At 49.0% G+C, this 13,920-nt stretch overlaps 1 protein-coding gene across 5 annotated transcripts in view; it reads left to right on the forward strand.

Moving 5' to 3' along the window:
* DLGAP1 (DLG associated protein 1) overlaps window positions 1–13,920 on the forward strand; it is a 989,257-nt gene that overhangs the window by 961,805 nt on the left and 13,532 nt on the right. For all 5 annotated transcript variants that reach the window (XM_032467518.1, XM_032467519.1, XM_032467521.1 and 2 more), the window contains one exon: window positions 5,758–6,179. In XM_032467518.1, coding sequence (XP_032323409.1) covers window positions 5,758–6,179 — 422 coding nt within the window. The remainder of the gene's footprint in view (window positions 1–5,757; window positions 6,180–13,920) is intronic.

Genomic DNA, 13,920 nt, shown 5'->3' on the forward strand with positions numbered 1-13,920 from the left:
GTGTGTGTTCACAAAGGGAAAGCCAAGATCTTTTCGTCTCTATTTCTTTAGTCAGTCTTCAGCAGACGGATATTCTGGTGATTCGCATAATAGCCTCTGGCCTTTCTTATCCCCGGCCAGGAGAGAAGGAGATGGTTCTACTATGTTACACAACAATATCAGACCTCCAGGACGCTCTTAATGCCAAGTGGGGGAAATGGTGGCATCAAAATATGCTTGTGAGTGGCAGCCACCATTCCAGTGGGTCTGTGGACACGCAGACTGAGTCGCAGGTGTTGAAGCACCAGCAATCCATTAAGAGAGACAAGTGCCTAATTAATTTTTTTTCACCAAAATTCCTTCTATTTCCACAAAATTCTGCGTTTTAAAAGCCTCCCTTGCTTCGCACAGAAAGCTCACGGCCCCATCCCTGGGCAGCACGGACTGTGGGAGGGGCATTGTTTTCTCTTTTAGCACAATGTCAGCTGCTGCAAAAGGTCCCCTTTGATCGTGAGTGACTTAAATATGTAAACATTTGGGCTTGTAGTGATTTGTGCCTTTTCAACTAAACAGGATGTGAAAGCAAAAAGCCAAAATCGAGACAGCATCTTCTGACAGCCAGTTCAGGGACCACAGACTTGGCAAGACCTTGGGCAGTCAAAAGCATCCGTCCTTTGCCAACCCAGGAATTTTGGATCAGTCCCCACTCCTCACAGCTCCCTGGGAGTAGTACATGGCCTAGCACCCACCCTCAACAGTACGTTTGGCAAACAATCTCTTTTCTTTGCCAAGTTAACAATACCATGACCTAGCCACATAGTTCCTTCCAGTACGCCAGAGTTTTAAAGGTGGGGCATTCATGCATTTCAAATTTCAAAAGCCCAGAACTTGGCATCATTCCTGATATGCCTCATACATTTTCCTTTCTCTCCCTCTTTCTTCTCTTTCTTTCCTTCACTTTCTCTCTCCCCGCCTCCCCTCCCTCTCTCCTTCTCTCTTTTCCCTTTCTTCCTTTTGTCTTTGTTTTCTCTCCCTCCCTCCCTTTCTTTCTTCTTTCTTACATGCTTTTCAAGAGAATTCAGTTTGCAGAAAGAAAAATGACACCTGACTCACAAGCCTGAAGCCTCCACTTGACCCTAAACCAAAACATAGTAAGAAAGACTTGTAACTGAGATTTCCTGGGCCTTTGTTTGTTACCTGGGCTCCGTAGCCAAGGAGTGACCTCATGTTCTGGTTGCTGAGGGAAAGCAGTTCCATCTGGGGCACAGTCGACTCAAGGGTGTTCTGTTGAGGCTCCCAACCAAGGTTCCTATAGTGACAGCCCATCACGGGTACCAGCACCTGCCCGGCTGATGCTGGAAGGAGTGTTGCACCATGCTGGGCCCTCACAGAAGCGGCCAGGTGGTACCAAGCCCACTCTCATTACCTCCAGGTTGCCCCGCTTCTCTTATTTGACAAATGCATTACAATCATTTGGAGTAGAGAGAGTCTTTCTGTAGAAAACCTCTTTGTTTTCCTTTGCCTGAACACAGCTTCAGGCAAAAGAATGATGAACATGGAGGATTTCAATCAACCTGCAGGTGCTTGTGTTGAGGTAGTTTTAAAATCTGTCGATAGGATGCTAAGGGCATCCACGTGGGGCACAGGCGAGTTCCGTCCTGCTGAGCTGGTGAAGAGGGGTTGCATCACGAATCGGCTCCTCCATGCTCTGCTCCAACCAGGAAGCTGATTCGACAAGAAAGAGTGAATGAACCTCTTTGTTAGAAGTTTCAATTGTGAATCTCAATCTCCTCACCCCCTCACCTTTTTTTTTTTTTAATCTATTTTTTATTTAATACAATGAGACATCTTGGGTTTTGAACATCAGTTAAAGGTGCCATTTAATTAAAAAACAATACTGTGTACTTTTGAAGAAGGGCGTTTTCAAACTCCACACATACTCAGCCTTGACAGCAGGCTTAGTGAAAAACGTCCCAAGAAGGAAAGGACAACACAGGACTAGCATTTCTCTCTGTGCAACTAGAGTTAGCCCTGGAGAGCAGCCACTGGTGGAGGGGAGCGATGAGGATGAGAACCAGGGGCCGGGGGACTCTGTCAGGGGTGTGACTTGCATGAGCCTTTCTGAGAGGAGTCTGTGACTCGAGTCTCATTTGAACCCGCAGGAACGAAGCACGTGCCTTCTAAAGTTACACACTGTGCTTAGTTTTTGTTTGCAATTTATTTTGTTCAAATACAGCCCCACCAGCCAGGGGTTGGGGAGACGAGAAAGGGCCTCCATGATTTACCATCTATGTACAGAAAAGTGGTGGGACGGGGGCAGAAAACCCTCTCGTTGGAAATATAAACTTATTTCACGGGAAGAGCACAGAGCCACAGCAGGGGCAAGTGCTCCCAAGGGACCTTCCACTTGCCTTCGGAGCAGACGAGGTGTTGTGGCCCGTGCTGGTTGGTCCAGTTTTCGGTTTCATGATTTTCTACACCTTAGGCCAGAATCCTGGCCAGTCCTTTTCAGAAGTTGTAATTATTACACATTTCACCTTTAGGGCATGAAGGACCGAAGAAGCTTCCAGACTGGAAATTGTGGGTTTGGAGACAGAAGCCACTGGGTTTCGCTTTGAGGTTTATACTGTCCACCGGCCACTGATCTATTCTTTTCGAAAACACAGAAATTAATCCAGTGCCTCCTTCTGGGTCTCTATCAAAACTTTAAAACAACAGTAACAACTTGATTGCGCCCTTCACCCAGAAGGAACTCTGCCCATGAGAGACATAAAACGGTTTGGAGGGCAGAACATTCTTTGAAAGCTCTGGGTGGAAGAAAGCCCTTGCTTAAGGAACTTAACTGAGAGCGTGCAGCCTGGGCAGGGCTGCCTGAGTTCAAAGGCGCCGCTGTTAATCCCAAACCATTTCAAATTTTACTTAACTTTTCTTTCTTTCTGGGTGATTACTCTGCAAACTTCTACTAATCTACTGCCAAGTAGTTTTTCTGAAGAAGGTGGATGCTTTAGAAGACGCAGGGCCAGGGCCGTCTGTCAGGAGTGCCGGTGGCACAGCTGCGTGCAGATGAGGGCCGAGGCACCAGGGCAGCAGGCCATTGTGTTTAGGACGCGGCTCGGGCTCCGTCTCTGGCCCGTTTGCTCCGGTGGGAACAATGAGGCGCTAGTCCTTCTTTAAGACTGGAAATGCTATGCCTCTGGCAACCATGGCCTTGGACAGGGGAGCCTGGTGTTTCCATAGCGGGGATTTTGTGTTAGTAGAACAGCCAGAATGGCAACTGTTGAAGGAGAGTCATCTGGTCCACACATGTGCCGCAGGAGGGAGAGCGCGGCTGCAGATGGCATGCAGCATTTTGGCGGGTGAACGAGAAAGCGGGAAAGGCTTCCTGCAGCCAAGAAGCGGGCAGCTGTTGGAAGAACCACGTTAGCAGAATTGCTCTTCCGTTCACTGCTAGGATGAGGGGTCTGGAACATTCTTTCAGACTTTCACACTATGCGATTTTTTTCTCTGGCCCGTTTGAGAGTTAAAGAACTTATAAAATGACTACATATATACAATACCTCAAGCAGAAATAACTTCTTGAAAACAGCAAACAGTGAGATGGGCCAGCTTTTTTTTTTGGCTGGCTTCTCTTCATAAAATGCATGGCGAGAACCGCAACATTTAAAAAATTTTGATCTTCCTAATAATTAACACAGTTCAGTGCTGCTGCTGTTTTTCCCTTGACATTTATTCTCCGGGGGGAAAAAAATGGACCGATTGAGATGATTGTACCCTCTCCTTTTTGTGACTTCTGGTCTCTATAGTCTTAAAAATAACTACTTACCCATATTCTGCTCATTTTTTATTTTTGATGGACCAGAGTATTAGTACTAATTGGCTTTAACAGAGTGTTCCAGAAGAGTTAAGGAAAAAACATATAATCTGGCTTATCCAACGCTGCATGGACACCATTTGGTGCGCTACTGAATGTGAAACATTAATTGAAAACCAGCCGGCCAATAAATCACTTTACCATGGCATCGTCATGAGCCAGTCAAGAAGATACACCACCTCACTCCCACAGGATGGCTACTATCGGAAAACTCAGAAAATGAGTGTTGGCGAGGATGTAGAGAAACTGGAAACCTCATGCATTGTTGGTAGGAACAGAAAATGGTACAGCTGCTAAGGAGACAAAAAAGATTCCTCATAAAATTAAAACAAAATTACCATACAATTCAACAATGCTCCTTCTGGGTATACACCCAGAAGAACTGAAAACAGGGTCTTGAAGAGATATTTGTACACCCATGTTCAGAGCAGAATTATTCACAATAGACAAAAGGTAGAACCGACCCAAGTGTCTATTGATGGATGAAAAAAATAAACAAAATGTAGTGTACAGTGCAATGGGATATTATTCAGCCCTAAATAGGAAGGGATTCTGACCCATGCCACAATATGGATGATGCTAAGTGACACAGGCCAGTCACGGAAGGACAGATACTTGATTCATCTTCCATGAGGGACCCAAAATAGTCAAATTCATAGAAACAGCAAGTGGCACCGTGAGTGCCAGAGGCTGGAGGGAAGAGGGAATGGGGAGTTTTTAATGGGTCCCGAGTTTCAGCTGGGAAAGATGAGGAAGTTCTAACGCTGGATGCTGGTGGCAGTGGCACAACACTGTGAATGTGCTTAATGCTGCTGAACCCTACACTTAAAAACGGTTACAATCGTAAATTTTATGTAATGTATATTTTTTCACAATAAAAAAATAAAATATTAGATCAAGAAGTTATCTTAAAAAAATAAGTATGAAGCAGGGGAACGGACACCTGATGCTGCCTTCAGTGGACTTACCCTCTTATGTCACTGCTTCCTGTCTGCTCCAGGAGCCAGCAAAGCTTTGTGGGGTGTGTGTTAGATTACCTCAGGCCCATGCCTTCCCTTGCCTCTTGTCTGAGAAGGAATTCACTGGTCCTCTGCTCTCACCCACCCTCCACTCCCTGCCCCCACCTCACCCTTGCGGTAGGGGTCAAGCAGAGATGTCCAGAGGCATTTGAGAAACACTGATCCCATGGATATTCACATAAAATGCTCCAGTAGAATCTGTTAACAAGGTGTCTTTTATCACTTTGGTACGAGGACTAGGGGGGAAGGAAATTAAAGGTGCAGGGAAGGATTGTGCTGGAGAACTCTAGAACCAGGAGCCCATTTTGCCCCAAACACTTTGTAACAAATTATAACGGTGACCTGTAAGACCAAGAGACAGGTGAATCCTTACCAAGGAGAGGAGCTTTCATTTTAGGAGGAGCCTAGTGACATTTTAGTTTACAGGTAGAAGCTGTCCCTGGAAAAATGTGGTTATGCAGGACTCACGGTCGGTCGTCTTGACCCAGGATGAGTCGGTCCTTCCCCACGTCCCTATTTCTAAGCAAATTACACAGACTGAGAGGTAACTGAGCCGTTTCCCTGCCCCTCATCAACATGAATTTCAGGGTTGAAGCCGCCCCTGACCTGGGCAGGAGGCTGGACACTGGACATCACACTGGCTTTCATAGCTGTGCCTGTTGCTCCACTTCTAAAATTCCTCTGGATGTGCTCTAATATTCCGTCTTGAACAAAGACGAGGGACCTATGTCCTCTGTTTTAGAGCCCTGGCCATCCACGTGCTTGCGTCAGGGGCCACCTCCGCAGATCGCGAAGACGCGACCCCCTTAGACGCTCACGAAGAGCAGTAGACTGTGGCTCTGCTTCAAGAAATGTCCTTGAGCTAAACCGTCTCTCTGTCCCTCCAAGCTTCCGCAGGTTCACTCGATCCAACAGCGTGACGACGGCAGTGCAGGCCGACCTGGACTTCCACGACAACCTGGAAAACTCCCTGGAGTCTCTAGAGGACACTTCGTGCCCGGGCCCGGTGGCCAGACAGTTCTCCCGGGACGCCAGCACCTCCACCGTCAGCATCCAGGGCTCAGGAAACCACTACCACGCCTGCGCGGCCGACGAGGACTTCGACGCGGATTTCGACCCTTCGATTCTGCCTCCCCCGGATCCCTGGATCGACTCCATCACCGAAGACCCGCTGGAGGCCGTTCAAAGGTCAGTGTGCCACCGGGACGGCCACTGGTTTCTGAAGCTTCTCCAGGCGGAGCGAGACCGCATGGAAGGCTGGTGCCAGCAGATGGAGAGAGAGGAGCGCGAGAACAGCCTGCCCGAGGACAGTAAGTACGGCGGCCGCGCGCCCGGGGTCGGGTCCCCGGGGTCCCCGGCGTCCCCGGGCCGAGACTCGCGTGCGTGGTTTCTTCCTGCGGCTGCGCGGGCTGCAGCGCGGCGCGTCCCCACCCCGGGCCAGAGCGAGCGGGAGAGCCGGGCCGCCCCGGCTGAGTCCACGCGCCCCCCGCAACTCTGCGCCCGCGTGTCCAGCTCCAGACCCACGCGAGGCGGACTTACGCCCCTAAGCTGCTTCCTCTCCCCCAAGATGTCCTGCCAGCGGTGCTGCTCCTCAGGGAATCCCCAGGGCTTCTAGCTGGTTCCACGGCCCCCAGATACCCGTGCTCTGAGCGTGTAAAACCTGACAGCGCTTTCCTTAACATACAAGATTAGAGCACGTCGAGGCCGGAGGATCTCTTGACACTCTTACACCTGTTGAGCACACACTTTCCCTCTTAGGGTTTAGGGAGGCAAACCCTCAGCCGCTAAATCAATGAACACAAACTCCAATTCAATGGGTTAACGGAGGGGAGGGTCCAGCTCAGCGGCAGAGCACAGGCTTAGCATGCACAAGGTCCTGGGTTCAATCCCCAGCACCTCCTCTAAAGCAGGTAAGCAGGTAGAGGCCTAATCACCTCCCCTCTCCAAAAAATCATGCTCTTTATGCCAGCATAACGGGTTAAAATAGATGATCAAATAACTGATGGATGAGTTAAATAATGGGGGCCTTGCACACCGTTATTTTCAAACTTGCCCTCTTAGCAACGATTCCTGCTAACAATTCACAAAGAAATTGCCAGATTACCTCAGTCCTGAGGCACGTTTTAGCATTTTCAACCACTTTGAAAGTGGAATATAGGTGATAATCAGTGTGTGTTTCAATGTTGCATGCTTATTTCCCTCTGAAAACCACTTAGTAAATGAATGGTGGGTCTTCCAGCCAATGATAATTTTGAGTCAGAGAGATTTAGGGGTAGATATTAAAACCTGCCTTCACTTTTGTGTGGGAACCACCTGGAAGAGTCTTGTGACATGACCTATTTTTTTTAAATTGTCATTTAATTTTTTTATCATGAAAAATTTTAAACATGTGTAGAAGTAGAGAGTTTACTGTGATGAACCCCCACATACCCATCACCCAGCTCAACCACCAGCCAGTCTCACCTTCCCCCAGGTGTCATCATTTTTGCCAGAGGATCTTAAAATCTTAGGCATCACGTCACTTCACTAGGTATCTCTGATCAAGACTTTTTTAAAATATATAACCATCGTGCATTATCACCCCTACAAAAAAAACAGTAATAATTTCTTAATAATTAGACCTAGAGCTTACTGTAAGTCATGTTCAGTTGACTTACTAAGTGAACCAAAGTAATTGTGTCAGGGAGCAGCGGGTTGTCCGTAAAGGAAGTATTTCTGTGAGAACTGAGGCTGGAAAATCCCAGCTAGCAGGTTGTGGGATTTCCTCTCTGTGTCTTTTCTGTGCTCTTTCCTCCTCCTGACCCCGGTCCACTGGCTCACTAGCTCATTTGTTGCCTTTCTGAGCAAGTTAGAAAATCCATTGACGGGTTCCTGTAACGTTCCTTTTGTTCTTTCAACATGAGTGCAAACAGCTTAGCAGTGGAAAAGTAAACCTCCCGACACTTGCCCCAACGGTTGGTGTCCCGGCGTGCTCACCTGGGTGTGGGTTCACAAGCAGGGTCCCTTTGTGCCCTGGTGACGGCACTGTCTGGCGGCAACGTGGGGCGGGGAGGTTTCGGTGAGGTCTTAGCGGGCGCACCTTCTACTTCCCCTTCCCCCTGTGGGCATACCCCAAGTTCCAGATTTCCCTGGGGAAATGCTAGTGTCTAAGGAGCCGTGGCCTCTGTTCTGTGCGCTGCTCACCTAGGCAGACTGTCTTGGAAATTTCAGTCATTCAGTGCATCAATGCACACTCTCTCCTTCACCAAGAAGTGAGGTCTGAGGCCAGAAATTATTATTGTCTCATCCGTCTTCATATTCGCTGCCCCTCTGATGGTTCCTGGCACACAGTAGTGGAGTAAGGAAGAAACTTCGCATTCTGTTACAGGTTAATTGCTAAAGGGATGTGGCCTGTAAACTTAAATCATACATAATAGCCCATCTCTGGGAGCCCTGCCTCCCAGGTAATAAGCCTTCAGCTAAAATACCGTTGCTTGGCTCACGGGAACCCCCCGACCAGGCCCTGTGAATGGCTGCAGGAAGAAGAAATTAAAACGTGCCCTCCGGAGTCTGACCGGAACCAGCACTCTCCCCCCAGCCCCTTTTAGTATAACGGAAGTCTGAATGCTAACTCAGGGGAGACGGTTCTTTGGGACCCTAGCCCACCACCTTCTGGGCCTGCTGGCCTTCTGAGTAAAGCCACTAGTCCCCGGCCCAACTTCTGGTCTCGTGGTTCACTGGCCTGGTGTGCGGCCAGCAGGGCGAGCTTGGACTCGGTAACAGCAGGTGATCAGTGCATGTGTATTTGAGTCCTGGAAATATTTTGGAAATTCTGTTCTCCTTAGCAAAGGCCTTCTTCCTGAGCAGCTACAAAATCCTCAACAAGTAGCGGCTATTGTTGCCGAGCGCAGCAAGGGGAGCTTTCTTGTGAGGAAGGCAGTCAGCCCTCTGATGGGGGGGGGTTTGCAGAGAGACCGGAGCACCTGCCACAGAAGGGGTGGAAGGACTCGTGCAGCGGACAGCTGCATGGGCGAGATGAACCCCTGTGTCCCCCCCCCCCCCCAGCTCCTGGGACGCGATTCCATGCCACACCGACATGAAGGCTCTGACTTTCATGCCCTGGGAGGAACAGAACAGGAGCACCCCTCTGCTAGCATTCCAGAGTTCTGAACGGCACAGAGGTGCACCCACGCACCCAGGCAAGAGGGTCACCAATTTAAAATGATGCAAATGGAAATCTGTGAGGTTCTGACCAGCCAGCAGGGAGGAAGAGAGAATATAAGGTGAAAAATACGCATCTCGTCCTCACAGCCCCTCCGGCCGTGGGCTTCGGGCTCTGACAGGTGTTGTTTTATTTGCCCTCAAACCAGCTCTCGGGCAGTGTCTTGTCTGAGGTCACAGAACACAGCACTGTCTGATGGAAGAGATACAACGTGAATAACAGTTGACGAGATAATGATGCTCTGTGCTGCTCGGTGCTCTCCCTCCGTATCTGTCCCTGACTCCTTGGCAACCACAATTCTGTTCCGATAAGTGGGCCTGGGGTTGCAGAGGGCCTTTGTTTTTACTAATTCTCTAATTTAACCTTTTCTTTTTTCTTTTTTTTTTTTAATAAGAGGGGTGGTAAGGGAGAGGGGCCAATCCCATTTGGCCAGCAGAGCCAATGTCTGAGTAACCAGCTTAAAAACAATCTCTGTGCACCCAGAAATATAGCTTTGATAAATGGGCCAAGCACAGATCTATCTATTTCTTGGCCAAGCGGCCTTATGTGTTGCGTGGGTCCCAGACCAGGGGGGGCCTCTCTTCAGAGGTCATGACAAAGGTGGCTCCATGTCGCGGTGGTTCCCAAGAGAGCGGGTCTTTGTTGTCAGCACAGAAAGGACAGAGCAACAGGAAGGAAGATGCTGACCACACCTGCTTGATTTAAGTTTGTGGGCCACCGACACCATTCCAGATTTTAAACAGTTTTAAATGTTTGCTGAATGAGCTTGATGCCTCTGAACAGTCCACTTAAAAATGGTTAAAGTGATAGAACTTATGCGTATTTTACCACGCACAAGAGATTCCTCCCCCCAACCCCCAAGAAAGTCTGCAGCAGCTGAAAGCGGCAGTGGGTCAAGCTTGGTATCATCACAGCCATGGTCGCCCGCCTTGCTTCTAAGAAGATACTTTGTGAAATATCTTCCTGAATTCAAAATACAGCATGTCCAGGAAGGGGTTAAAAAGAAGTTGGGAAACGAACCTGTTTGCTCAATGGGAACCTGGGGGACAGATTTGGAGTGTGGGATGGCTGCGTTCACCTTTCTCTATGAGAGTTGAACGAAAAAGGAGCTGTCTGATTTTATTTCATAATTATTCAGTTATCAATTATGTTATGATGCCATCATCCTAATTCTGACCCACTGCTTCCTAGGGACCTTGTTTTCAGCCTTCCAGGGCTGGAAAACGCTTTCTTGCTGTCCCTCAAACTGGAGAAACGTGCTTATGGGAGGGCAGAGGGAAAACAGGCCCTTAGGGCTGCCCCCAATCCGCTGCCCAAGAAAAGTCAGACTACAGATTCTTTGGGTGTGTGGCGCTGCTCTCTCCCCTGCTAAAATGAAACAGAGCGAGGACTTTAGTTCTTGTGTTAAAACTTCCTCCCTAGCTGTGAACGGATGGTAGGGTTAGGGCTCGATCACAAAATGAGGGAAATCTGCAGTGAGCAAGGCTCCCCCACCCCCTTCCCCAGCCGTGGCAGCTGACAGAATGTTCCCGCAGCTCCCACAGTAAGACGACCCAGGCTTTGCTCAGACAATGGGGCCTTGTGTGAAACAGCTGTCTCGGGGAGGTGCTCGCTGCTGTCTGACAGGGGCTTGCATGTTACAGAGATCCGTCTGGTGTTATCTGACTGAGACCAAAAGCCCAGATGGAACTGAGTGCTTCTAACTGGGATGCAGGCTAAAGACAGGGGCTCGGGTTTCAGCGGCCCCAGGACAAAATCCTAGTTGATTGTCCTTGCATATCTATCTTTGCCTCCTGAACTGTGGACAACGGATGTGTGGCATTTTCAGGCTCGATCTGAAACGAACGGATAAAACCCAAAGAGCATGCTGTACGCAGATTGGTTCCACTTTAACTTTGCCTGGTGACAGCGGCAGCCATGGTCGGGGGACTTGGCCTGGAGTCCCCAGAAGGCCTGTGAGCCTTGGCAGCGAATGTGGGGCGGGTAACAGAACTCCGTACAGGGTTTGCCTGCTTTCAGGCTGGTTACGGGTGCCGCGCCCCCTCATTGCTGGGACCGCCGATCGGTGCCATCTCCAGGCGTGCTCGGCTCTGTGTGGCCCGTGCTGCCTCCACAGCCTGTGGACCGGTGGGTAGCGGGCCAGGGAGCGCTCTGGGATTTTGGCAGCGCATCTGCCACAAGCCTGTTGTATTTCTAAGCTCGGGGAGTTGGGTGCATCTGAGCTCCTCCCTGTTTTATTCTCATCTTCCCTTTGAAGTGACCTTTAAAAGGTCCCTCCGCACCTCCCCTACACACACACAGTGCATAGTCTCTTTTTAAGGTCTGGCCAACCTGAAATTAGTGACGACAGAGGAAGTGGCAGTAATGAAAACTGCAACGTGCCTTGCGTTTAACCTTCTAGAAGGCTCAGTGTTGCACAGCACTGGGCATTAGGAGGAAGGCGTTGGGGCCAGAGGGACATTCCCCAGCATCTTTTTGGAGGTGTGTTTCCCTGGGTGTGGCCGGGGGCTGGGGGGGGCACGGAGGCACAGAGGGGCGAAGACGGGGCAGAGGGAAGGCACAGCCACGCCAGGAAGGAGGCATCTCTCCTGGTCCCCGGGCCAGTGCTGTTCCCTCATTCCAGACACGTCTGTGGAGATGCAGAGACTGCAGAGAGGGACCCATTTGTGGAGCAGGATCCCCGCTCGCTTTCTCTAACAATAACTGTTTCTGTAGAAGATCATTGCAATGGGCTTCAAACGAGGCGTTTAGTCCTTCCATGTTGCCAGGGGCAGTGTTAACTCATTTCATCTCATTCAGCTTTCAAAGGCTCCGACACTAGATTTATCTCTGTGATGTCGATGCTGTTACTGTCTCATGGCTGATGTAAGTGGAGATATGGTTGGGAACAGAACCACCTCTTACAAGTAAGACTCTTGGAGTATGGACTGGGGAAAAAACCAAAATCAGCTGAGTTTTTGAAAACTCTTTTACAAACAAAATCATATTTTCCCCCACGGCTGAGCCCTTTGGAAGCTCTGGTTTTAGTCCATGGGATGATTTCTACAGAAAATTATATTCTTTATTCATTAGCCTTTAATATATTCATCAATTCATTACTCTTTATTCATGTAAGCTTCAGCTTCTTTAAAAAAAAAAAAAAAAAAAACTCTTACTAAATTCAGAATAGCCACTGTCAGCCAGGAATGAAACACATCCGTGTTTTCTGGGGAGAACTTTTATTGACAACAGTCCTGGATCACAAATGTGTTTGAGAAGCAGCAGGGCAGTTGGTTGGAGAAATTCTTTTCCATGAGAACACACTCGTAAATAAAAATGTCTCCACATGAATCCTGACTTGAAATCACACAGATTTGGTCTCACAAATCCACATGACTTTGGACTAAGTGAGTGGATCCAATTTTTAAAAATTCCTTTCCCCTCCTCATTCCTAAAGTCTATAACATTGAAAAAAGGAAGAAAAAAAAAAGCCAAGTGAGTAAAAAGCAATCCAAAGTTGAGAATAAGGAGGTTTAATTCACCCACGAACATGTTCAACTTATCCCAAATGGCTTGGCTTTTCCAGCCTGAGTCAGCAGAACTAGGATTACAAACAGAAGACAGAGGAGTAATAGCCCCACCAAAACTCTATTAGCTAATTAATTAATCAAAACTGTAACGGAAAAAAGTGGTGCTAAACATGGTCAAACCTTAAAGAATCAGAATGCTTCAAGCCTGGAATGTCGCAGTTAATTTAGTTTTCTGGTTACCTTACAGTTTGTAGATGAGTCAATGCATTTTAAAATCTATTCCTTCAGCGGGGTGTCAGGAGTTACATAGTCATGGTCTGTGCTATCGAATGGGCCTCTGATCTGGTTAGAAAGTCAGACATATGAACAGATAGTGCTGGAAAGAGTGTGGAGAGGGCAGAGACAGAGCTGTGCATGGGAATTTGAGGAGCCACATGAGGGAGGGGTGGAAGGCAGGAGGGCTTCCTGGAGGAGGCTCATCTAGCACAAGGGGTGGGGCCGTGTGGGCGCCAAGTTGAGAGGCACCCCTGGCTTAGTGCTGAGCCTGAGCAAATTCACTGAGGAGAGACTGCTTCTGGATTTGGGAAACTGGGGGCCCAGGGTCCTGAGAGAGCAGGCGGAGGTAAGGCTGGACAGGTGGGCCTCGTTTGCCAGGCACTGAAGCGCATTTCCCTGCTTATCCCTGGGATGGTAAGGGATCGTGGAAAAGATCTAAGCATGGGGATTATATGAGATCAGAAAACCCTCCGGTTCCCTTAATAAGACCATACCTCCAAATTAGCAAGGGAAAGAGACCATTCACACTGTGGGTGGGGTGACGGGGCCTTATAGCCTAACTGGGATTTGGGGAGACAGGGGGCCTGTCGAGTGGTGCTGTAGCCGTGGCCGCGGTGGCTCCTGGGATGGGTCTGACCTCTCATTTTGCAGTGAGTCTGTTTTCCGCACAGGCTCTGGCGGGTGGTCTAAGTGTCCAGCCTTGGAGAAGGTCCTGCCTCCTCTGCGTACCGGTCATCCAGCAGTTTGTTGGCCACTGTTCCAGCTCTGATAGGCGGGGGAACTATGCCAGACTGTACAGATAGGCAGGAGGATCTGGGGCCTTGAATCAGTGTTATGGATACCTTCTCCATACAGACCCCGGAAATTATTCACTCACTCATTGACGCTTGTCTAAATCTGCCTGAATGAAAGCCACCAAAAAAGAGGACATTCAGTGCACACTGTAGGGGAGAGAGCAGGAGAAGTAATTCCCCGTGTGGGATCATGTTACCTTTGAGCTTCCCAGCTAAACCCAGAACCAAAGAATGTTGATAGGGCAGAGGAGTTACAATTCCTGCTGCCTCC

This window comes from Camelus ferus, chromosome 24, assembly GCF_009834535.1.
Source record: "Camelus ferus isolate YT-003-E chromosome 24, BCGSAC_Cfer_1.0, whole genome shotgun sequence".
NCBI lineage: Eukaryota > Metazoa > Chordata > Mammalia > Artiodactyla > Camelidae > Camelus > Camelus ferus.